The sequence below is a fragment of the Otolemur garnettii genome, unplaced genomic scaffold (genome assembly GCF_000181295.1).
Source record: "Otolemur garnettii isolate 467f Iridium unplaced genomic scaffold, OtoGar3 scaffold00090, whole genome shotgun sequence".
NCBI classification, from domain to species: domain Eukaryota; kingdom Metazoa; phylum Chordata; class Mammalia; order Primates; family Galagidae; genus Otolemur; species Otolemur garnettii.
The window spans coordinates 5,856,246-5,883,126 of NW_003852485.1; the positions used below are offsets into that span (position 1 = coordinate 5,856,246).

At 37.6% G+C, this 26,881-nt stretch overlaps 1 protein-coding gene across 1 annotated transcript in view; it reads left to right on the top strand.

Annotated features, from left to right (window-relative positions):
• Window positions 1–3,294: 3,294 nt before the first annotated feature.
• Window positions 3,295–26,881, top strand: part of XIRP2 (xin actin binding repeat containing 2) — a 313,100-nt gene continuing 289,513 nt past the window's right edge. The window contains exon 1 of the mRNA XM_012808454.2: window positions 3,295–3,714. Within this exon, the coding sequence (XP_012663908.1) occupies window positions 3,316–3,714 (399 nt within the window). The 5' untranslated portion in view covers window positions 3,295–3,315. The remainder of the gene's footprint in view (window positions 3,715–26,881) is intronic.

Below are 26,881 nucleotides of genomic sequence, written 5' to 3' on the forward strand. Positions count from 1 at the left end.
TAGTGTAGAATACTATTCAATCATAAAAAGATGGAGATTTATATCTTTTGTATTAATATGGATGGAGTTGAGGAACATTGTACTTAGTAAAGTATCACAAGAATGGAAAAGCAAGTATCCATTGTAGTCAATGCTAATATGAAACTAGTATTCACTCACACAAGAGGAATGCATGATTAAACTCAATTGGGGTGGAAGGGGGGAAAAGGTAGAAGGATTGGTGCATCTCAATAGGCACGATATAAGGGTACATGCCACACATCATGGGTAAGGGGCACAACTACAACTTTGACTCTACCTAACAAATGCAAACAATGCACATCAGACGTCAGAAGCTTAGACTCACCACTTAGCCTTGGCTGTGGTATTTGCTTTGAGTGTGGCAATTGTCTGAAAGTTTTCTGCCATTCTAGGTTGCCCTTTCTAACTTCCTTGGCTACAAGAGAAAGCAATCTTTTTCTCAAGAATATTCTTTGTCGGCACCCATTGTGGTTTCTGGGTTACTGGCTTCCCAGCAAAAGGAAAACCCAGGGAATTCACACTCATATTAATCCTCAAGTCCAAAAGTCCCTAGACAGTTTAATTTCTCTGTTCCTTTCAAAGTTCTCTTCTGTTCGTATTATACATAATTTCCAGGGTGGGGGGTTGCTGTATTTTTAGGAGAAAGTGAGAGAAATGTGTTCATTCCATCCAGCTCCAGTAGAAGATGCTCCAAATTAGTTTTAAATACGAGGATTCCCTTTTCTATAGGAGAAAGTGGCTTTTCCCCTCCCTGACTTGTTAGTTTTGCTTCCTCTCCGCTTTCTTTTCCTAACTTTGAGGGATTGGCTCAGAAAGAATTCCATCATTAAATAAACTCATGAGGTCACTGCTGCCAGCTGTGACAGTGTCTTAACCACTCCTGTGTTAATAAGGTCTTTTCTGTAGTCATTTACACATGAGACGTAGACATTAATAGCATATGTTGGTTAAATTCTCAACATATGCTGACCAGTTTTTCAAACTGATATTCCAGTCTTGCTTGGTGCTACTGTTTTATGGAGACTTTCTATAATAATAATAAGTGATTAATACGAAGTTATTAATTAGCAATATTCTTAAAGCTAGATTTTCTTGTCAGGTTAGTCTATGGATTTGCATCTTTGAATACCCTCTTTCTTCTCCCAAGCACTTGTATCTAGGAGGCCATACGTAGTATCACTGTCTGAGAGATTAAAATTACGTTGTTCTAGCTAGAGATAGAGGTGAGAATGGAATTAACAATCCAGGTGGGGGGTTGAATACACACTGGAAGTTTTATACTCACTATCTAATTTACTCCTCAAATTAAAGACATGATGTATATTTTACCAATGAAGCATTTTCAAGGTCACATTATAAGTAAAACCCAAGCTTGGATTGAACCCCTACTGTAAGTATAGCACCATCCAGTAGCTCATGAACCATTCACGCATTATTTACATACCATTAAACCAATCCATCAAACATTTTTCTTTAAAAGTAAAGGTGATGATAATAGAAAATACTACCTGGCATTTAAGGGAAAGTATTATTTAATGAAAATAAAAACATTTTAATATATATTTATGAACCTAATGTGTGCACTGAGTCCCAGTGCACAAACCATTATTCATAATTTAGCTGGCAGTCCAGAAAGTCTGGGACTATTTAGGTGACCTTCTGAGATACTTCTAAACCTTCATCAAAGAGACATCCTTTACCATATCCACTGTGCTTGTACTTTTCCAAGAAAACACATATCTGTCCAAAAGAAAAATTTACTTTTTGAAGCTCCAAATATTTACAATCCAGAATCTCTGGGTTAACACGGAAAGTAGTTATTTCTTTGGCAAATACTCATGCTAGCGTATAACTCTGGTTGCCCATGATGTATGTGTCTGCATGTGTGTTTGTGTGTATGTGTATATTTCTAGTGAATATTTTGTGCCATTTGACTTTTTTCATACTCACCACAAAACTCTAAAACAAAGAGAAAATCCCAGTCATTTTCACAATGAGATAAGAATTACAAACTTAATGTACCAAAAAGAAATTGAATTCCGGCTTGGCGCCTATAGCTCAACCGGCTAAGGCGCCAGCCACGTACACGTAAGGGTTCAAATCCCCAGCCTGGACCAGCCAAACAATGACGGCTACAACCAAAAAATAGCCTGGCGTTGTGGCGGGCGCCTGTGGCCCCAGCTACTTGGGAGGCAGAGGCAGGAGACTCGCTTGAGCCCAGGAGTTGGAGGTTGCTGTGAGGTGTAATGCCATGGCACTCTGCCCAGGGCGACAGCTTGAGGCTCTGTCTCAAAAAAAAAAAAAAAAAAAAAAAAAGAAATTGAATTCCAGTGGTTAAGAGGGAAGATTCAGAGTTATACAGGTATATTTCGAATATAGGCTTTGTCACTCAGAACCCTGGGCAGGTTTCTACTTAATTTTCTTAATCACAAAAAGGTAATAACAGTACCAACTAACTCATTGTGATAATGTTAAATTAAAATGAGGTATATATTCAAAGTCATCATAAAAGTAGAATCATTATTGGGGTGGCGCCTGTGACTCTAAAGGGTAGGGCACTGGTCCCATATGCTGGAGGTGGCGAGTTCAAACCCAGCCCTGGCCAAAAACCGCAAAATAAAATAAAATAAAATAAAATCATTATCAGAGTATCTGCCTGACAGCAAAAAGTTAATAATTCTTAGCTATTAGTCTATTCCATCTGCAGTAAGACATTTCCTGAAACCAATAATTTGAAAGGCATTTTTGAACAGTTTTAGGCAACAAAAGAACCATTTTGATTTCTTGTTAGACTTGTTAGATTGCCCTTTTTTTCAGAATTTACTAAAAAATAAATTAGGGCAGAGCCTGTGGCTCAAAAGAGTAAGGCACCAGCCCAATTTGCCAGAGGTGGTGGGTTCAAACCCAGCCCTGGCCAAAAACTAAAATAAAAATAAAAAGTAAATTAACATTGTCTAAGTTTTTATTATAAATAATTGTTGGCTGATTTTAGATACAAGGAAAAGCTAAGAAAATCATGTTTTCTTAACTTTGTCTCTTTATATTTAAACAGCCATGTCTATACAAACTCGTCAAATTCTAATCTGTCTAATTCTGGTTTAACTGATTTAAATTTGTGAGATGAAATTCAGAGCCAGAAATTATGTAGCAAAGCTGGATTTCTGCACTGAGGCACGAACCGAAAAGCTGGTACTCCTATGTAGGGTGTTTTGAAAATGACACAGACACCTCAGGGCATCTTTGATGAAAGAACTTTTGATATTGCAGGACAACCCGGAACCGTCCGTGTTCCCAATGCAAAAGGGCTCCCTGAACCTCCTGAGGCAGAAGTGGGAATCCAGCGATTACCAGAAAAGGGAGTGTTGTCCCAGGCTCAGTCGTGTTCCCCTTCTCCAGCCTCGGGACAGCAAATTGCTCGAGCCTGAAGGAGAGACGTTGTCAACACCTGAACCTCCAGATTCCTCAACTCCGCCCTGCGGCACCGGAGATGAGATGTTGAGCTCAAAGACTGAAAAGAAGTGTCCGGAGGAAAAGAGGGACACCTCCAGGGAATACGGCCCCCCTGAAGTGCTGAAGGAGGGGTCCCTCAGTGGCCGCCGCAGGATCGAGCGCTTCTCCATCGCCCTGGATGAGCTGAGAAGTGTGTTTGAGGCTCCTAAGAGACCTGGTGGCCCAGCTGAGTACGGCCGAAAGGTAAGAAACCATCGATGGAGGGTCTGAGTTTAGGCAGCTCATTTAGCCTGCTGTTTACTGCTAAGCATGTAATTTCCCCCCAACCTATACAGTCCAGACAGATGTCGTGCAGCAACCGTGTCATGCGGTGTGAATGCAGCGTCCTCTCATTAATTCCCTCTATGATCTGTTGCAGTGTGGACTCGACCTCTTTTCACTCACACAAAAACAATTCAGATATGCCCTCTTATGCTGATGTTTCTTTATGTACGTGCCCTGTTTCCACAACTGGATTGTAAATTCCTCAGAGGCAGGCACAATTTCTAACCACTCTTTGCACCTCAAACCTCTAACAAGCAGTGTTGCTTTTAGCCAGGGCTCAGTGAGAACTTATCTGTAATGATGGTGAAATGGAAAAAAGGAAAGCATCAGAACCACGGTGATGCGGGTTCCATCCTAAAACCTGGCATTTACTTCTCTAGCTAAATGACACTTAATCAGCTACATGACAGGGATCTTAGGAAGATTACAGATAATATATTTAAAGCACTAAGAGTAGAGTCTGGAATATTTTGTGGTAGAGGATGACCATGCATCAGTGCTACTGGTGGGCTATAATGTTGCATATAAAAATATCTATTAGCCAAAGAGGACATTTAATCAAATGCAGGAAACAGGATTAGCAACATTATTAACTAGGACCATATTTATACTTCAGTTGCCAATTAACAGCAACTACTTCTTCAACTGGGATTACTAGAATTTAAAATACTCATTAAGGTCCCTACATAAGAGAGATTATAGTTGAGTTGTATAAAGAATTAATAAGTCATCTGAAGTTTTGCACAGGGAAGCAAACTTCATACTGTATTACTTTTTTTTCACCCAATGACAGTTATTAGGAAGATACACAGTCCTACACTCTTGTTAATGGATAATTAGCCTTCATAGAAAACATCACTGATACAGAAAATTTTTAAAAATTATTTTGCTAATATTTGTTCTCACTTTTCCTACCCTTCGTGAACACCAAATAACTCTAATTGGCTTTATGAGAATAAGGGATATGAAGTTATACTTAAGAGGTTATGTCAAGACTGGTAGTCTTTCAAGAATGCAACTGTTGGGTGGTGCCTGTGGCTCAAGGAGTAGGGCACTGGCCCCATATGCTGGAGGTGGTGGGTTCAAACCCAGCCTTGGGCAAAAAATAAATAGATAAATAAATAAGCATGCAACTGCTTGCTAATTCCTGGTTTAAGGCTTTTCTTTTCCTTTCTTTTATTCCACATGTGTAACCCGTTTTGTTTGTACTTTTATAATATCTGTCCGTTGGACGTTCAGGGATTGGGGTACACTCAACACAGATATTTACAATGTCATTTTTTAAATCTTTGTAAATTGAGAAAAGTAATAGTTTTTATTCAAATCTCTGTTGAATGTAGTGTAATCATTTTGAAGATTTACCCAAGATAATTGACAAAAGAAGTAGCCTAATGTAGAAAAGCCATCCATACAAATTATGGAATATAACAACATATTCTCATTTGGATGAGCTGTAGCTACTTAAATGCAATAGTAAGAAAATGAAGCATTAATGAGAGTTTCTTGTTTAAATGTGAGATTTCTCCTATTCAGCATGGTGTGTGGTTTGCCATTTAGTATCCATAAAACAATTATGAAAATATAATACATGTGAAAATCACCCTTTGACTTGAAAACTGAAGTTCATTTAGTATATTTAATATGCTGCTTTAAATATTCTGAGGTGTTTTGTTATATACTTGTATTTTCCTAGTGTTGGACTCTGTACATTTGAAACTTTTTTAATCCACAGCAGACACATATGTTAGAATCAGTTTTGGTAAATAAGCATCAGAAATGTTTACAAAATTCTCTTTCCAAATATAAGAAGAAAAAAGGGAAAAGAAAAAGAGAAATCAATGAGGAATTAAATTGCATTCTCCAAATGAACTTTTTGTTAAAGTCTTAAGCTTGTGGCAAGAACTCTAGTTCAATCAAATTTGAAATTATATTCACCCTATGCCATAGTCATTATATACAACATAACCCTTAGGTTCTCTAGATCGTTTCTTCTTCCTCTTATAAACACTTTATATTATTAAAGTGTTTCATTATGAAATAATGAGATCATGTTTATTTGCATACATTATGCAAAATGATACTAGCTACTTTATAACACTCATGGAGATTCTCAATTGAGATATTGGTAACATGGGGCAAAGAATTTGATATTTATTACATTTAAAGAAAGAGCAGAAAATATTTCAAAGAAGGATAATCTTTTGCAATTAGCAAATCATCGCAGCAATTAGGAACAATGAACTGCATTTTAATGTGGCTGTAGAAGGAAGCTCTTCAGCAATTGGCACGTCATTGAAAATACTTATAAAATTATTGGGGTTAAATGAGAGTTTGTAGAATTTTTAAAAGTATGAAATACTATATAAATATAGATTTGCATTATTACATACATATGTATCTATGTATGTATGAGTGTATATGTTTGCATTTTTGTCTAAAACATTTTTAGGAATCTTAGAAGAAATATAAATTTTTATTAATTACAAAATGTTAACTTAAGGACAATTTGGGACTTGGCGCCTGTGGCTCAAGTGGCTAAGGCACCAGCCACATACACCTGAGTTGGCAGGTTCGAATCTAGCCTGGGCCTGCCAAACAACAATGATGGCTGCAACCAAAAAATAGCCTGGCATTGTGGCAGGCACCTGTAGTCCCAGCTACTTGGGAGCTGGAGGCAGGAAAATTGCTTGAGCCCAGGAGTTGGAGGTTGCTATGAGCTGTGATGCTACGGCACTCTACCCAGGGAGACAGTTTGAGGCTCTGTTTAAAAAAAAAAGGGACAATTTGGTTCAGAGGGTATTTGTTAATAGAAAAAGAGTCTAAAAGATTCTTTTTAAAAAATTTTTTTATTGTTGGGGATTCAGGGATAGTACAAGAAACCAGGTTACACTGATTGCATTTTTTAGGTAAAGTCCCTCTTATAATTCTGTCTTGCTGGCAAAAGGTGTGTTACACACCGAGACCTAAAAGATTCTTAATATTATTTTCTGTAAGTGTACAAGTTCATTAAAAAGAGGTATCAACCTCTAACAAAAATTCAGTTTCAGAATCTTCAGAATCTTTGTTAAAACAACTTATCCTATTATAATTAATATAAAATTAAATTATTCTTAAAATAATTCTGCTTGCTGTCATTTTATAATTTTTAAAGGTTGGCCTGTTAAAGCAACTTAGAATGAACATTTAAACTGAAGTTTTTGTACTTTTGAGGCAAGATATAATTCAAAGATATAAATTCACCTAAGCATCTTCCCAAGTAAATGGTATGTGGAACATAACATTAAAAGAGTTTTTGAGAACTTGGCAGAACATGTTATAAAACTACAAATCTTGGGCCAGGCATGGTGGCTCATGTATGTAATCCTAGCACTCTGAGAGGCTGAGGATTCAGCCTCTTCAGTAATCTGAGGTGGGCAGATTACTTGAACTATATATCATGAGTTAACAAAAACAACAGAAGAATCCATGTTGACAACTATTTGTGAAGGAAACTCATGTCTTATTCTTTCTTTCGATTCAGTTAAGTGACTAGTATGATGATAGTTATTGTTGTAGGCAGAATAATGGCCTCCCAAAGATATTTACATCCTAGTCCCCAGAGTATGTTAAGTGTGCTATCAAAAGGGACATTGCAAAGGTTATTAGGTTAAGAACTTTGAGATGCAAAGACTTTCCTTTATTATCCCAGACAAAACCTGGGATAATTTTAAGAGGGGTACAGGAAAGTCAGAGTGAAGGTTACTCAGAGATGGAGCTATGATGGCTGCAACAAAGGTTGAGTGAAGTACAGTTATGACCTCAGGAATGCGGGCAGCACCTTGAAGCTAGAAGGGGGACAAAAGTGCATGAAACAGCCAAGGAAGTAGAAGAAGCATGTGAGAATGACACAGAAATTGCAGAGACTCCAGAAGATAGAAGATGTCAGGAGTCTGATAACGCAGTTGAATTAATTTGCTGCAGAAAAGATGCCCGTGAATGTTGAGTGGTGCAGCTAGCCAGTGTTGAGATGCTTTCTCCACTGACATCTGTCATAAGAATAAGAAACAGACCAAGACTGACTCTTTTTTCAGAAAGATTGATTAAACAGTAAATATGTTGTTCTTTGTATGATAGATATGTATTACTTTACTGTGTTTTGAGTATGTAAGATTTCTTATGACATTCTCTAATAAAGGCTGTACAAGAAAGTATGTATCGGAAGAATAGGCCTACTTCCTTATGTTGCCCACCTCTGTATGTTGACCAGTGTGTTACCGTCCCTTGGGTGGTCAGCCATGCTGGTGTATATGATTGTGGAGTTTCTCTCTGCTCCTCCATGATGAATACATACCCATATTTCAAAATCTGGTCTTTGACCTTTTTTGTGTGTTTGTATTTGATGGTATGCATGCTTATAATATGTAATTTGAGAATATTCATAAAGCTTAATAAGTCTTTGTTTTAGATGATCTATATTGATTTGCAACAAATTCGTTTTAGATGAGCTGTGTTGATATGCAATAGATAGCCACTGAAAGGAGTGAATTAATCAGAAAAGAAAGTTAAAGAAGTTTGTTTTTTTTAAAAAAAAAAAAAAAGAACAAGAAAGAAAGGAGGGAATATTAGAAAGGGACATGTAAACCCAAAAAGCACGTGGGACTCATTTGCTTTAATCCATATTTCCTTCTACGGGTGATACAGATTATGTGGAATATATGTATATACAATTTTTATATAAAATGAATTTAACCCTGGCCACCCACTTATGAATGGAAACAGTGTTTAGAGTAATGTGGGGCAGAACAGGGAGGTATAAGCTCCTCCTTTTTCGAAGATACTAGTCACTGTCCTCAGGACTGGAAGAAGATGGACGCTCAAAGGTGGGAGGCCACTAAAAGATCCCTCTGGCCTTCAGTACGTGTACGTTCACACTGTTAATAAGAGGTTTCATGATTCAATTATATAAATAATCTGATCTTTATTCCACTCATGTCTTTTAGACTTTAAATTGTAAATAATCTTATTGTCACAGTAGATTACTTAATGACTTCCTGTGTTTTCAATGCACAATTATAATCTTCCAAAATTCCAATCACTCGCGTAATCAGCTTGTGTTTACCTATTTCTCAACAGAGACTGTTTCTATAATTCAGACAGGTCCCAGGATTGGGGCAAAGATTATTCAAACATGAGCTGAACTTGATCAGAAATAGGAAGTACTGTCACCATTTATGGCTCAGGATGCATTGATTTGATCTATTGCATGATTGGAGGCTTGGAGATAGTCACAAAGGCACAAAGCTAAGGGACTGTGAACCTACATATGCATCAATGATTAAACATGGTATAAATAATTAAAGAAGCTATAGTTTCCACCATATGTTACTCTCATTCCCTCCAATAATCACAGCCTCTGGTTTTTCATTTAATGACCAATCTGTCATCTACGTTAAGTTCTTCATAAAATCAGGCATTCAAAAGCGGCGCAGGTGAATCATGGCTTGCAGTTTGCCTTCCACTGCAAAATCACTTCATTAGATGGCTGAATTTATCTTTACTCCTTAAACCCAGGCCTGTAGGAACCCAGGGATTAATTTATCTCTAATCTCAGCGCAGCGAGCTGTACTCCTTCTCAGGCAGTTACCTCTGTCAGAGCCTTCCATTACTCCATCCCCCACCCTCCCCTGTCATCAGAGCTTCTGAGATAATTTCTGTCAAGCATGATGTATTTTGTGAAAGCATTTAATAGCACAGAGGTTATTAAAATCTTGAAAATTATTACTGAAAAATCTGTCCACCAAACTCTTAAAAATATAGAGAAGAAATTAAAATTAAGATTAGTATAGGGAAAAATTAAAAAATAAAGATTCTATTTAGGGGAAGAGTCTTAGAAACCTTTAAAGAAATAAAATATTTTTTCTTTGCCTGATAAATGGTCAAAATAGTTTTTCTATAGAGCTGAAATGCATATTTTAATGAAATAGGCCACTGCATTTTTTTGTTGGAGAATATATTATATAGAATAATAAACTTCATTTCAGCACCACATATGACAACATAATATTTGGTGACAAAGGGTCAGCTGGAAACTTGGCTCAGAAACTTATCCATTGTATTAATGAATGAGTTATTTTAACTCATTAATCCTTAGTTTCATATCCATAAAATAGGTACATTAAACTAGCACAGGAATTTTTTTTTGAGACTGAGTCTCACTATGTCACCCTGGGTAAAGTACTGTGGCATCACAGCTCACAACAACCTCCAACTCTTGGGCTTAAGAGATTCTCTTGCATCAACCTCCCAACTAGCTGGGACTATAGGTGCCTACCACAATTCCTGCCTATTGTTTTTCTGCAGTTGTCATTGTTATTTAGCAGTCCCAGGCCGGTTTCAAACTCATCAGCCTTGGTGTCTGTGGCTGGCGCCGTAACCATTGTGCGAGGGGTGCCAAGCCAGGACTTTTGTGGAGACAAAATGACATAACACTTGACTGAGAAGAAGCATTTAAGAGGCAGCTCCTAATGAAATTTAAGAGGTAGCACCAAATAAGTATTTCTTATATTTTCTCTTCTCTCACTACATGTATGTCCTCAGAGAAAAATGTTCAATCTCAATGGCCTTCTGTTTTATCATCTATAAAGGAAGAGGCTTACACTCTATGATTTCTAAAAATGGAAAGGTGCTCTGGGCAAAGAAGGTTTCATTTCACATCTGACAACACCTTATTCTTGCAGCCTACAAAGTTCCCGCTGTGAGGAGCTCCTTGAATAGTTAGTAAAGCAAATGCTGCTGATGAGAGAGTTTCAATAGGAATTACAATCCCGTTTTCAGACAACGAGACAAAGAACTATAATTTGCTAAATTATAGTTTTCAATGCCTTATTAAAATCTTAGACAAAGATATGCCTGCAACTTTCATTGTCTTTTCCAATTAATAGAAAAAATTACTGGCATTCAGCTACTCACAATTCAAAATCCAACAGAGGTGAGCTATTGTTTGAAACTATTTGTTATATTTATCCACACGTTCCCCACACAACTACAAAGACACACACAAAGAACAAATTAAACTTAGACCTTAAGGATACCATCAGAGTGGCAATAATGATTCTTTTTTTATTTTATGCAAGCTTTTCCTTGCGGTATAATTTGTTTTTTCAAAATAATGCTGGGGTTCTTTGGTTGTTATTTTCTTCCATTTTTATGTTGGTTTTTTTGGTGCCTCCTGTCCAGTGTTTTATTTATTTGTTTATTTTTAAAATTTATTTATTTGCTTTTTTTTTTAGGAGAAGACACTCTGTTGCCCTGTATAGAGTGCTATAGCATCATAGCTCATAGCAACCTCAAATTCTTGGGCTTGAGCAATCCTCTTGCCTCAGCCTCCTGAGTAGCTGAGACTACAGGGAGTGCCAGCATGCCTGGGTTGTTTTTCAATTTTTGATAGAGAAGAAGTACCTGCCTCGACCTCCCAGAGTGCTAGGATTACAGGCCTGGGCCATCACACCCGGCCTCAGTGTTTTATTTTAGTTGGAAAAAAATAGGCAACAAAATTCCCAACTTAATATGTTTGTGTGGCTTTTAAGACTTTCAAGGGAACTGCCATCTTGTCCTATTTGTGTGTCATAGTGGTACATGTAGTCACAGTATGACATCATTAAAGATTGTAGTGCCCGTAACCACAGAAAGTTGTTAAACAATGTCAACTCAGCTGCAACAGGGAAAACTCCGCGAATTGATGAACTGGCATTCGGTGACACTGTACTCAGTAGACTTGGGAGGCTTTTCACCCCTGTGTTATAAGGATATCAATACCAGCTCTGCTGCCTCTGTTGGGAGGCTGATCCTGTTACTCACACTAACTTTCCCAGATGTTTGCACAACCTTTCTATTCTCTGTCTGCAGTAATATGACAAGTCCCAGGCATCACTATGCTTCCCTTTCCTGTTTTCTATTCCTGATTTTTATATTCTAATAGGTGCTTTTGAAGATTCTTCTCACTATCAGAATAAACTAAATAAAGAAATTTAAAAAATGGCCTTTAGAAGAATGATTTAAAAAGGGAGAATTTTGTTCTTTTATTAAGGCTGTGGAGATGACATTCCAAAGAGTCTTCAAGCCATGTCGCAGAAAGTCTACCAGCAATCAGAAGGCTCTCCTGACAGAAGGCAGCACAGGCATTCCTTCCACATCATCCCTGGCAGATAGATAAACTTCAACTTAGTGTGGAAAGCCTGGAATTAGAGAATCTTAACTAATGATCAGAGTTCGTATCCCCAGTACTAAGACATGGACATGGACATATCTACTTCCTGATGGGATGCACTGCGAGGGGCACAACATCACTTTTGTGGCATTCCTACCACAATACGTGGTTATGAAAAACAACAGAAGCAGTCTCTAAAATAAGGGGACATTTCTCCTCAAAAATAGTAAGGCCATATCAGGCTAAGAAGCTGCCATAGGTTAGGGGAAACTTAGACCAGAAAAGAGAATATTAGCAGAAAAGCTGATGAAAGTCAAGTAAGATTTATTTCTTCCTTTTCAAGTCATACTATGGTCAACTAAGATGTTCAGATTAGGGAAAGTTGCTTCCCTTTATTTAGGGTCAGTCCCTCTGATGGCAGCTTCCCAAACCCTGTAGACTGTTCTGTCCAGTCTCCCCTCCCTGCCAAGCAAGCCCCATGATTGATATAAACAAAATCTACTTTAAGTAGTTGACTCTTTTAATTCCTCAGACCAAGTTGTTCTCCGAATTTAGCAATCTGTAACCTTATGTCAGGCTGACATTGAAGATATTTAATGTGGAGTGCAGGATAGGCACTGACAATTCAGAACAGATGGGGCTGTAAATACCTGGGAGAGCCATCCTGGCACCCTCTTCCTGGAGATCCAGCGAGCTGCAGGCACCTAACTGTGCCCTTATTTTAGCACCAGCTTCGCGCTCACTGTGTTGTGCATGGAAAGGAGATGGTTAATGCATTTGCCTACTTGGAACGTTATTTCTTTATCTGTTTAATGCGCAGTGGTGAGTGAATGTAATGAGTTCCAAACACCTGAAACAAATTCAAGCTCCATTAATGTTTCTCATCTACACCAACTCCCAAATATAATGATTTATGGTACTTAATAGTGTACTAACTTGTTTTATGCGAATGTAAGTCATTTATTGGATGCCATGAGACAAATTGCTCTAAAGCACGGTAATGCATCATAATGTGCAGCACGCTCTTTTCCCCGCATTTGTGGAAACATGTCAGGAACATACATTTAAATTAATCAAAATATTCTGATGTCAATGTTGATTAGGTGTCAGAATATTTGTTATTAATGATAAAGATAATAAAAAATATGTTCCTTTCTAACCATAATAATTTTATGATTTAAAATCTACTCACTTTCCCATTTACCTTTATTTCCTTGTATCTTGAAATACGTTAGTTTGAAATTCTCAAAGGAAAGAAAGTTCACGCTAGGGAAAAAGAGAACTGAAAAACAAGAACAAAATGGAAGAGCTCCGCTGAGAAATTTTCTTTTCCTTTAACACGCACATACCCCCACACACATTCCTTTTAATATTTCACGTTTAAAGGTAAAATGAAGCGGTTTCAGGCCATATGTGCCAATGTGCACAAAAATACTTATTTATATAGTTCCAACAACTGTGTTTCCGTGAATGTTTCAAGTGTGCCCTTTGGTTTTCAGCTGCAGTCTTTTTTACAGAACCTGTACAATTTGAACTTGTCCTTGAATGCCTTGCTTTATCCTAACATTGGTCTGTCCTCAAATCATGAGAGAAAGGGGCATTTTTGCTGTTGCTAATGGTTAGCAGGCAGTGAGGAGGGCACACTGAGTCACCGGGCACCATGCTAAGGACACTGTGGTCCTTTATTACTCACAGTCACCTTAGGAGACAAGACCTGCCATTGCTCCCATTTCCACAGCTTAGACCCATCTACATCTTTGCCTTTTCACTTCATACTAATGCTTCCCAGGAATTGTGCCAGATGTTGTCTTTTTTTATTTTGCCCCTGAAGGCGGAGACACACTACATTCTTGAAAACTGCCCAAGCAGCAGTGCCAAGGGATGGAGGAGGCAACTGATTTGTTAGGAAGGCTAAGCGTGTTCTTGGACAGATGTAAGGGCCCAGAAGGAGCTTCCCAAGCTTGCTTCATTAGATTTTCTTATTTAACATTTTCTAATCTGTTTTTTTTTTTCTTTCAAGCTTTTTACTCCATGCAGACACCTGCCCAGCAGTTACATTGGGCCTTTTTAGGCCTTTGGCAGATTATTGGGTTTTCTCAAGTTATCATGTCATGATACCAATCCAGATTTTGGTGGTCCACCTTTTCTAAAGGTAATTGACTTCTTATTTAGAGCAGTTTTAAGTTTAAACTAAGAAAAAGCACATGGAAAATACGGAGCTCCCACATGCCCTCTCCCCCAGCACCTAGTTTCTACTGTTGTTAACATCTTGCATTAGCGCGGTACATGGTTTACACTGATGAACCCTTATAGATACACGATCATTAACTGAAGCTCACAGTCTGTATTGGGGTTCACTCCTGCTGAACACCTTCCATGAGTGTTGACAAATACATTAGGACATGTATCTAAGTTCCAGTATCACCCAGAGCAGGCTGACTACCTTAGCAATCCTCAGTGCTTCACCTGTTCATCTCTCCCTCCTCCCAGGGCTTTATAATTTGTCTTAATAATTTTGCCTTTTTCAAAATGTTATGCAGTTGAAATCACGCAGTCTGTAGCATTTGCAGTTTGGCTTTTTTTCACTAATAATTTGCATGTCGTTTTGGTGCTCACTAGCCTATCTCTTCTTATTGATGAATAATATTCCACTGCGAGAATGTGCCATATTTTATGTATCAATCCGCCTATTGAAGGACTCCTTGGTTGCTTCCAAGTTTTTGCAGTTATGAATAAGGCTGCTATAAGCATCCATTTGCAGAGTTTTGTATAGACATAAGTTTTCAACTCATTTTGGTATATCAAGGAATGTGAATGCAGGGTTGTATGGCAAGAATATGTGTAGGAAACTGCCAAATGCTTGTCCAAAGTGGTTGTACTGATTTTGCTGGGAACAGTCCTGGTTTGCAAATGCTGTTCCATCAAAGTTAATTCTACCCCTTCCACTCTTAAAAGTATCTCTAGATAACAAATTACTTTGTAACCCTTCTAGAATATCCACCAGAATTATTAATATAAGGCAGAAAACACATCTATTTCTTTGCTTTTTTCCTCCGTGATTTTAAACTCAGTGTTAATCATGAGCTATGTTATCATTAAGTTCTATCGGCATGGGTGGTGCAAGACTCTTGTCAAAACAATTTGTCTCCTTTCAATGTCTGCTCTTCAGGTCATGTGCATCAGCATCACATACTTTCAGGGTCTTCCAATTCTCAAGCCCACGTTGCCTATAGTTGGACCCCTTTGGCTTATCCGATAGCAGGTGTTTGTTAACCTTGCATTTGGTCAGCACAGGCTAAGCAATCTCTTCAGAGTGTGTCAGCTGCTCTGGGTTTCATACCTCATCTTATAGACGACACAGGTAAAATTGTGCTAGAAATAGACATAATGAATTCAATGTTCCTATGTCGACTTTTTAAAAGTCTGAAACCAGATTTTACTTTGATGTCAAGCTATGTCTGCTAGCCTCCTGAAGGACAAATTGCCTTCTTGATTCATATTTATTTCACGTTCCCCAGTGTGCTATTAGCCTAGTTGTACAGCTAGTTTCAGAAGCAGCTTTCATCTCTGTGTTGCACTCACTCTCTTGGTGGAGTCCACATCATGAACTGCAAACCTCACGCCACCCACAGGCCACTGCCTGCTCAACAAACTACTCTATGATGTACTGTGAATTCTTGTTGTTGTTTCATGTGTTTTTCCTACTCTAGCAAATGTTATGTAAAGCAAATTATTGCCTATTCCTTTTAAATTATGAAATATTTTATCTATAAGGTATGAAATATGCATCTTTTTGCACCACAGCCCCGAAAGTACAGTGATGAGCATACAGAGACTTGCAGGTATTGGGCAAGTGCATGTATGTGCACTTATAAAATTGAAAGATTTTTTTTTTGAGAAAGAGTTTCACTATGTCACCCTTGGTAGATTCTCGTGGCATCCCAGCACATAGTACCCTCAAATTCTTAGGCTCAAGTGATTTTCTTATGTTAGCCTTCCAAGTAGCTGGGACTACAGGTGCCCCCACAATGTCCAACTATTTTTTGTTACAGTTGTCATTGTTGGTTAGCTGGCCCAGGCTGGGTTCGAACCCACCAACTTCAGTGTATGTGGCTAGCACTGTAACCACTGTTCTACAGGCACCAATGTAAATGATTTTTTTTTAGGCCAGCAAAAAGCTTGTGCTGATATCCAGATTTCTCTTTTGCGTAACATTGAAAGCTTCTCACATAAATAAGAGAACATAAACTCCAAACAGCTAAGATTTAGAATAAATCTAATTGCCACATACATACACACACACACACACACACAAATTTAAGTCAATCAGGCTAGAAACCTAGTTATTTATTTATTTTTATTTTTATTTTGGAAGAAAGGTAACCTGGTGTATAGAACATAATACATTGCACTAAGTGAAATTGTTTCTAGTATTCAAAGTGCTAATTTTATATAGATAATTTTGCTGAATCATTATATTTTCTTTTTATCATTCATCAGTGAATAAAAATAAACTTTTGGTCCTCAAGGGTATTTAGCCTCTGAATTACATTGTCGCTACATTTAAAAAAAATGTCAGCAACATTCCTATTATTTCAAAAGAGTAAGAGGGTAGAAAGGAAGGAAGATTGAACTGCTAAGAAGCCCAGTTCCTACTTTCCTGTGATGCAATTAATCATAACTTAGGACTAGTAGCTATAGATGCTGTGTAAGCAAAGATAAATCTATATTAAATGTCTTTTAATGTTTTAAAGGTGAAAGTAACTACAAAGTTACAATGAGTTTATTATAAATACATTCTCCATAATAACCTCGTTGCTTCTTGCTGGAGTTATTTGCCAAATTACTCAAAGGACCCTCAATCAAATATATCTAATGAGATCTTTTCCATTTATTTCTCTACTGAGATATTCTTTATCAAATGTAGAAATTAAAAACTATAAATTCTTCCTATGAAATCATTCTACTTCCACTATGAATGTTACCAGTAAGCCTTCTTCCAATATGTGATGATACCACTATTTTATTTTTATTAATTTAAAACTATTAAGGAGGTACAAATGTTGTTGTTACGTGGATAGCTTTTATAATGCCCTGGGAGCAGGGTCTTTTAAGTCATGTGGAACTGGCAGTGTTGAATGGGGAAAAATAAAGTTCAAAGTGGTGAGGATTAAAAAGGCAGAGCACACAGAATAGAATTTTCAAAGGTGGGACTTTAGTGAGTGGCCCTGAGTCTTTGTTCCACTCAACTTTTATTGAAGGCTGTTTTCTTATTTAGCCAAGGGGGTAAGCTAAGGAAGGAAGTAAAAATGTCAGCAGTTTCTATGAGTTAGCATGTTAGTTTTCATTCTATCTATAATCATTAACTTTAAGAGTTTGGGAAGCCTTAAGAAATCTGGAACCTGAGCCTGGTGTGGGGACAGCCTCCCACCTGTGGTCATGTGCACAGATTCCTTGGGGGACATTAAACTCCTCTAGTTTCTCTGTGGAGCAGACACAGTGGCATCACTTCTCTGAAGAATCAGTGGAAAAGAGGAATTTTCTCATCTTCCCAGAGGTGTTTCCCTCCATGATTATGGTACAAGTTCTACTGCCCATATCTCAGAGCTCAAGCTGTTCCCTTGATCTGCTGTGGCCATTATACAAATCCCCACAATGGGTATTTGCTTTAACTGTTGACTGGGCAGGGGTCAGCCTGGTCAATGTTTCTTTCCAGGCCTTGTGTGTAGTTCTCCTACCATCATTTATCCCCAGAGTGCTTACAGATCACAGGCGTGGTGTTTGTAAGCTGCATCCTTTACAGGTCAGGCTTCCAGTAAAACAGAAACTTCCCAGATAAGTAATTTAACCGTTAGTTTAAAAGTAAGCTAGCAAACTGTTTTGATTCTGCCTTGCTCTGCTTATTTCCTTGTTTTTCCCTTTCCAATGGGGCATTTTCCCTTGCCAAGAATGGGATTTTCGGTCTCCATTCTCCCTGCAGATAGTAGGCACCTCATCTTGTTCCAATTCTTAGGAGGATTGATTTCAACTTTTCCCTTTTCAGTTTGATGTTGGCTGTGGGTTTGTCATATATGGCTTTATAATTTTGAGGTATGTTTCTTCTCTGCCTAGTACATTCTGGGTCTTCAACATGAAAGGGCGCTGGGTTTTGTTGAATGCTTTTTCTGCATTTATTGAGATGATCATAGACCTTTGTATTTGCATATTTATATGTCTGTGGTACCAGTTATAATATCACTCTTTTCATTTCTGATTGAGCTCATTAGTGTCCTTTGTCTTCTATTTCTGATTAAACCAGCAAGAGAGCTATTGATTTTATTTATGTTTTCAAAGTACTGCTTCTGGTTTTGTTAATCCTTTAATTTTTTTTATTTGTTTCTATTTCATTTAGTTCTGCTATGACTTTTATCATTTCTTTTTTTTCTGCTGCTTTTGAGTTTGGTTTGCTCTTCCTTTCTAGCTCCTTGAGATGAAACATTAGGTTATTCATGTATCATTTTCTTGTCTTTTTGATGTAGGTATTTAAAACCATGAATTTTCCTGTTAAGACTGCTTTTGCTGAATCCCATACATTTTGATAACTTTTTTCTGTTTGTTGTTCCTTTTGAGAAATCTTTTGATTTACATCTTAATTTCATTATTGACCCAAGGATTGTTCATCAGTAGCTTACTTAATATCTACGATCACATGTAGAATTGAGTATTTCTCCTATAGATGATTTCCAATTTTATTCCACTTTGGTCTGAGAAGATACATGGTATTATTTCAATTTCTTTCAAATTTGTTCTATGCCCTAAACTATGATGTTCCTTGTGCTGATGAAAAGAATGTATATTCAGTGGTGTTGGTGTAGAATGTTTTGGAAATGTCTGTTAGGTCCATTTGTTCTAGCATCCCATTAAGGCCAGTTTCTCTGTTTATTTTCTGCTCCAACAATCTGTCCAGATCCATTGTGGGATCTTGTTATCTGAATCTGGGAGCTCCTATGTTACATGCATGTACATTTAGGATTCTTGTGTCTTCTTGTTGAACTGTTCCCTTTACCATGATGTAATGACCATCTTTATCTTGCTTTTTCATTATTGATTTAAAATCAATTTTATCTGATATGAGCATGGCTACACCTGTTGTCTTTGGTTTCTTTCTTTTTTTTTTTTTTTTTTCGCTGAGGCTGGGTTTGTGTCTTTGATTTCTATTTGCATAGAATATATTTTATTCCAATTCTTCACCTTGAGTCTATGTGAGTCCTTGTGGGTTATGTGTGTTTCCCAGAGATAGCTAATATTTGGTGTTGTTTTTTCTCACCCATTTAGCCTATCTGTATCTTTTGAGTAGAGCATTCAGATTGTTTATATTGAGCAATGGCACTGATATGTGGGATGCTGCTTTATTCATCAAGTTGGTAGTACTGTATTGCTTTTTATGCTGTTGTCTCATATGAACTGTGAGTTTTGGCTTTCGGATGATTTTACACTGGAGGGTATAGATTGGGCTGATCAATGTATAATGCCATTCTGAGTCTTTTCTACAAGGCAGGTCTAGTGACAAATTCCCTCAGTTGTCTGGAAGTGTCTCTTGTTTCTTCATCATTTATGAAACTTAGTTTTATAGTATGCAAGATTCTTGGCTAGCTATCATTCTGTTTAAGACCTCTGAAGCTGAGGCTGTAGTTCCTTCTGACTTATATTTTCTCTACTGAGAAGTCTACTGTTAGCCCGATGGGTTAGTTGTTGTTTTTTCCTTGCTATTTATAAAATGTTCTCCTTCAATCTCCCTTTGGCCTGATTGATTGATATTTGTCTTGTTGATGTCTTATTGGCTATGAATCTTCCTGGTGTTTGATGGGAAGCTTCATAGCAAATTAGCAGACATCCAGATGCAAGATTCATCCATCTTGCATCTGGATGTCTGAATCTCTGGTGATACCAGGGAAATTTACCTCAATAATTCATTTGAATAGACTTCCCATGCTTTTGTTCTTTTTTCTTCTCCCTCATGGATACCTATCATTTGTATTCTAGAGCACTTCATGTGCTCCCATTACTCTCTAAATTGACTGTTCATTTGTTTTTATTCTTTTTTCTTCCTCTTTGAATGACTGGATTAGCCCAAGAGCCTTGCCTTTACATTCTGAGATTTTTTTTCCTATGCTTGGTGTAACCTGTTATTAAAGACTTTCTGCTGTATTTTGAAATTCTCTAAATGACTCTTTCGTTTCTTTAAGTTCAATTATATCCTCTTTATGTTGTCCAGTTCCTTAGTGACCTTTTCGTTTTTTCATTTATTTACTAAAAAAAGGTTTTTTTGGCTTTTTATTGTTGGGTTTCAACTTTGTCTTCAATTCCATTTATTTTATTTATGGAGTTTTGAGTTCTAATATTTTGAGTTCTAATTCTGACATTTTTTCAATTTCCTTTTAGTTGGGGTCTGCTACTCCAACTCCATTATGATCTCTTGTAAATATCAACCTGTTTTCTTTTTTCATGAATCCAGAGTTCTTCTGTTGGTTTCTCCTTATCTGAATTCTCTTAGCTCAGGGCTGATAGGTTTGCAGGGCGCCTGTTCTCCTTTGCTGGGAACTTTACTTCTTGGTGAGAAGAAATACAAGTTCCTAGATGGTGCTTTTGTGTCCTTCTCTGGAATGTCCACCCATCAGGGTAGAGGTGAGCACACTGGCATCAGTGGTACAGCTGTTCTGTTTTGTCCCTTTCCCTGTTATTTTCACAGTTACAGCCAGTATTAGATGATCTTCTCATAGTGCAATGGGTTGTTCCCCAGATCATTGCTGGAATCTTGATTTAGAGATTGGATCAGACCCTCTGCATGGAGGATGGCATTGCTCTGCCTAGGGTCTCCACACAGAGGTGACAGTGGCACCTGGATGAGCCTATCGAGGCAGTGGTCATTGGTGTCTAGCCTGTGGTATTTACCTGGACAAGGTCTAAGTATAAGGTTGGCTCCAGATTGAGGGGCAGTCCCTGAGGGAGCACTGGACCACAGAGTAGTTCTGTGATCCTGGAGGCAGCAATGGAGCCTTGGGAGAGTGGAGCTGAAGTTCTAGAAGCTATGGTAAAGCTGTGGCAGAGCCTTTACCTGGCACAGTGGGAGCCTTAGAGCCTTACCTGTGTCCTTGAGGTAGGGCAAGAGTTCTGTGGGCAGGGATGTAGGGTCAGACCACAGGATAGGAACTATAGCAGTTTAGCCATCTGGGCATGTGGTGGCTCCAGCAGCATGAGGATATGGGGGCAGAGCTATGTAGGTAGGGGTCTGATCCACTAGCACAGAGATTAATTTTAAACCACAAGACTTCTCAGATAGTGTGTGTGGCATCTGAGGCACCCCTCTGCTCATATCATGTTTTGGGTGGGAGAGGCAGTTGGTACCTGGTCACAGGTAGCATCTGTATGGGGTAGCATCTACTTTTCCTGCTCTCTCCTAGCTCAGGCTATGTCAAGGCTGCTAGTGCAAAGTGAAGGTCTATCTGGACCTTGTGCTTGTACCTATGAGCTCAGAATGTATCAGTTGCAGAAACCCAAGATTGGTAGCCACCAAATCCCTAGTGCACCTGCTCTCAAGCTCAATGTCTCTGCACAGACTCCAAGCAGCTTTGTGATCAATTCAGAGATCTATTGTGATGGGGTTTCCCCAAAGTCCTACCTGATATTCTCAAATGAATAGTCCCATTGCTTTGTCCTTTATTCTGGATGTCCTTCATCACCTCTCTAGAGTTTCACAATGTTCTTTCCAAGAAGAGCCATCTATATGTTATCATCTTCCTGCAACTTTTGATCCTCCCCCTGAGAACAGTGCAACCAGGCTGCTTCTAGTTCACCATCTCCATTTGATGCTATTGACTTAAAACAAGCAAATTTATTTTCAAAATAGCCATTAGAAACAGGACACAATCCTGCTTCCATAAAGATGTGGCCATTAAAGTCACTGAGGTAGGATGGTAAGATATTACAGGAAAAAACTGTGTTTAGATATGTTGGAGTCAAACTCCCTGCTAAATTTGGGACCCATTTGCTATCCCAAACAAAGGGTAGTCCAACTTCCCCTTAAATATTTGCAGGGTCAAGAAGTTCATGCTTTTCAAAGCAGTTGTCCTATTGTCAGATTTCTCTCTTTAGTTGAAGGTAAGGTTAATCTTCAAGTTAAGTATAATGTGTCTCCTGGAAGCATCCACATTTTCAGTGAAGTTTTTACCTTTAAAAGTAACACAGAATATTCTCCATTTGTCACTGGAATATGACAGAGTATGTTTAACCTTGAGGGCTCAGGACAAGCAGTAGGAGGTGAGGCTATAATACTCATAAGTGACTTAGGAAGATTAGAACCAAACTTATACCTGACAAGGACATGATATAGCTCAGCAGGTTCAGACTAAGGGAAGACAGATATGCCCTAAAAAAAAAAAATGTTGGACACTAATTAAAGAGTCTGTACTGGATAGGTCAGCCAATGTGTTGAGTATCTTCCTTTGAAGATGTTTCAAAAATCTTTCTCTGTGTGTGAACATATCAGGAATACATTAGTAGAGTCACTTGGGAGTTCTAGTAACTAAAACAGACACAGATGTAATTGACTGGTTTTTTGTCTAAGTGTTAAAATAAATTCTTGAGTCACAAAGACTAAGGATTTGATAGCTATGAGTTCCATCAAGCATATTTTACTCATTCTTGAGTGTAGTTCATACTCTTCAAAATCATTAGCACCCTGTGGTGTTAAGATAATATATCTTTGTTGAGGCTTTGCCTTTTCTGGCGAGACTTCAAACCAAGGACTTATAGAAGCTTTATTTACATAGACACATAATAAATGTATCATTCTTTTGTCTTTCATAACTCCTAATATTTTATGAATTTTTTTCTTTAATTAGAACTCATAACAAACATATATACACTAACTGCTTCCTTTTTTGGACAGATTATGCTTGCACAAAGCCTCTTTCTCCCATGACAATTATCTTATCTGTCATTATTAGTCGGTTAAGGATTAGGGTTGAATGAGGCTTGAATTAGGATTGAAAGTGCTTCTGTCTCTAGAACCATATTTTGTAGAATGTCAAATAACATAAATGACTTTTTCTCTAACTTACCCTAGTCAAGCCCATGCACCCCAAATCTGTCTATTAGCACTCTGCTCTAGACACCTTAGGCCCCATAGCACTCTTCAATCTTAATTGTGATTTATGATTCCAAGTTTAAAAGTAATGGAAGAATAAAGAATGTTGTTAGGTTTAAATAAACCATTTAAATTCAGAAATTATTGAGGTTTCTATAGAAATAACATTTAAATGTTAATTTCTTTTATCCTTAATGCAAAAGCAAGAAAAGAGTTTATAATTTGCATCTTACTCAGAAAATGTATCTATTTTATAATATTAAGAATGGCTACTATCTTCAGAGAGTGTAGGCTTTTCTTTCCTCTTTCCTATCCCCAATACCTTGTAATAGGCCTGTCCTACCAACAGATGTTTTTCTCTGTATTAAAAGTATTATAGGCTATACTTTCATAGATAATAAGTAGTCTCTATATTTATCAAAAATCTTGTCAATTCTGCAGTTAGATAACTGTCAACCTATATTTAGTATTATTCTGTGAAACATCTCAGGGAGGTCTTAATATTAGGCATTTAATAGTTAGTATAAAAGGCTTATAAAGTTTTCACTGAGCCACTTAATTCAGTTTTAAAGTTTGCATTTCACTTTTTCACATCACAAATTCTTCAAGACCCTGTAATTACTGAATGAGTGATGCATTCAAGGATATTATATTTCTAGTTGTTAGGTATGTTCTGGGAAGTGTGATCTGAAAGGACACCAAATTTATATTGCTTTTAATTTATAGCATGATTTTAAAGTTCTCATCTATTGTGATTTAATAGATCCTTATGGCAGTATAATCAGCTCAACTAACTTGCTGCAACTGGCTATCTTTAAATAAACGCTTATTCCAATGTTAATACTGAAAGTATTTTCATATATTTCTGATTCTCCACCACTATTCTCATGGGCAAAGGCTATATCAAAATTCGTCTTGATGTCTGTCCCATTGCCAATCAGGTATTAGGCATAGCACAGATATAAAACCAATGTTTGTTGGATAAACAAATCCTTTCTGTAGCAATCCTTTGCCTTGATAATTACATGTATGGGATTTGAAGGATTATCATCTGTGTTTATTTGGTTTTCCAAAATATTCTTTCTCATCCTATTTATGTTTGAAGTTATATATTTGTTCATTTCACATTTAAACAACCCTTCTCAAATTTCTTTGCACAATGTTTTCCTACCCTTCCTATTCTCCCCCATTATTGTAACAACTGTACACACTCTATCATTATTGAAATCTGGCCTGAACTTTAATCTAGACTTTTATTCCCAACAAAAATGTAGAGCTATCAGTCTTGATTTAAAGTAATGACCATCCCAATCTGCTACCACTGATCATTTTATTATTGTTAATGAAAAGAATCCTTGAGAACTCATGTTTATTTTATTGTGACATTCAAAAGGAACAAAGGGTTACCCATAATAATTCCTGCTTTTATAGCCAATGTCCAGATCAATCTGCCTTACATAACAAAATCTTCTTACTCAGTGGTAATTCTTTGTCTTTGAAGTTGACATTAACACTAGTGTCCTATTTGACAGAACTGACTCACATTTTTGGTTGGGATCATTTTACTATTCATGCTTTGTGCAGAATTGTTTTCTGACATACACATTCTTGAATGTTTAATTCCCACCAATGAATGCAATCTCACTGTCTAAGACCTTCACAAACTACAGAATAGAGGAAACAACAGCACTAAATGATGTTTCTTATGCTTAAAATGTATCCCAGGAGTCTACAAATAAATAAAACATTAACTGCCCACTGACTTAGCAGGCATAGCACATCTGTCATAATAGAGTCAGTAATAGCGCAAAACTCTGAGAAGGCTGCTTGTTTTAAATAGTCAAACTCTCAGCTGTTCCTGGTAATGGGAAGCAAAGATGAGCATGGCTCATTGAGTTAAGAATGTGAGACTCACGCTCATTTTCCCATTCAAAATTATTTTTCTGGGGTTATTTTCAATTAATAAATCCAGCTAACATTTTAGTTTTTGTCTTTGTTCCTGTTCACTGTTATAGATTTTAATTATAGGGCGTACAATGAACAATTAAAGGAATTGCCAGGGCAGAAGGAGCAGAGAAACAGAAAGGCAATGGAAGGGAAAGAGGAGCATCACCTTGGATTTAACAGGCCACTTTTTAAATTAAATAGTGGTATTAGTTTCCTTTTGCTTCGATAACAAATGTCCTCAAACCTAGTAGCCTAAATAATAGAAATTGATTATCTGACAGTCCATGAGATGAGAAGTCCTACATGAATCTCACTGGAATAAAATCCAAGTGTTGGCAGGTCTGCACGCTCTTCTGGAGACTCCAAAGGCAGCTTCCTTTTCATTCTCTCTCCCAGCCTCTCGGGGCCACCTGCATTCTTTGGCTCATAGTGCCCTTCTCCCATCTTCAAAGCCAGCAGCAACAGCTTGAGGCCTTCTCCCATAAAATCACTCTGACCTCCACTTCTGCCACCCTCTTCCATTTTTAATAACTTTTTTGTTACTTTGGGACAAACCAGATGATCTGAGATAAACTCCCTGGGGTGGGATCGTCTGATTAGCAATCTTAATCCCATCTGCAAACTTGATTTACCTTTGCCACGTGAGGTCACCACATACTCACAGCTTCCAGGGAATATGATGTGGACCTCTTTGCCTGAGAGTGAGGGGGTGTTGGCACATTCTGTCAACCCCAATAATGCAATAAAGATTATGTTTCAAATCATGGATTTGCTTTTATTTTTCTCATATGTTTTTACTAGTTGGCCCCTTGGGTTCATCTAGCTGGAGAAGAGATTAGACATGTTAGAAAATGGTGATGAAAGGCTAAAAACATACAGCTTCTCACATTCAAAAATGGAACTATTGAAAATAATTTACACTTTTTCCTTTCCTTTAGTTATATCAGCGTCTGAGGCTAGAAGAACTAGGTCAAGGAGTTCCCTCATATTACAGAGATGATATTCCTTTTGCCTACAGCAGAAAAGCCAAGAGGTTTGTTGCTGTAGGGTAGATGTGTACAAAATAAGAGTTATCAAACAAAAATATTGGCCATTTCCAAATCAAGATGATGCTAGAAAACAGAAAGAAAAAGATCAGATCAAAAACTGAGGAGAAGAGGTGAGATGGCCATGAAAGAGGAATCTCCCCAGAGCCAAAAATCACGTGTCATCAGCCAGCGAGTACCACTGACCTCTGGCAACGCTTTGACAGTGCCAAGAATTTGAGGAGACCCCAATATTAGGCACTTAATACTGAGTATAAAAGACTTATGAAGTTTTCATTGAGCCATTTAATTCAGTTCCTGAGTTCGCATTTCACTTTTCCAGATCACAAATTCTTCAAGCCTCAGTAATTACTGAATGAATGATGATACATCAAAAGATATTACATTTCCAGTGCTAGATAGGTTCTAAAAATTGTGATCAAAAAGGATACCAGATTTATATTGGTTTTTAGTTTATGGCATAATTTTAATTTCTCATCTATTTGATTTGATAGGTGTTTCAAGCAGCATAATCAGCTCAATTCACTGCAGCTGGCTCTCTTAAATTAATGTGTGTTCCAATGTTCTTACTGAAAATACTTGCATGTAAATCTGGTTTCCCACCACTATTGTCTGGGGTAAAACTATGTCAAAATGTATCTTGGTGTCTCCACAGGTTTCCAGGGAAATAGGGACAGAGGAACTATACTTTGCCTGTCAGCATATAGCAGAGGATCCATAGTTGAAATTGCTCTTGGGACACTTGATTATCTTGGCACAATCCCTTAGAATTGCCCCCATGGA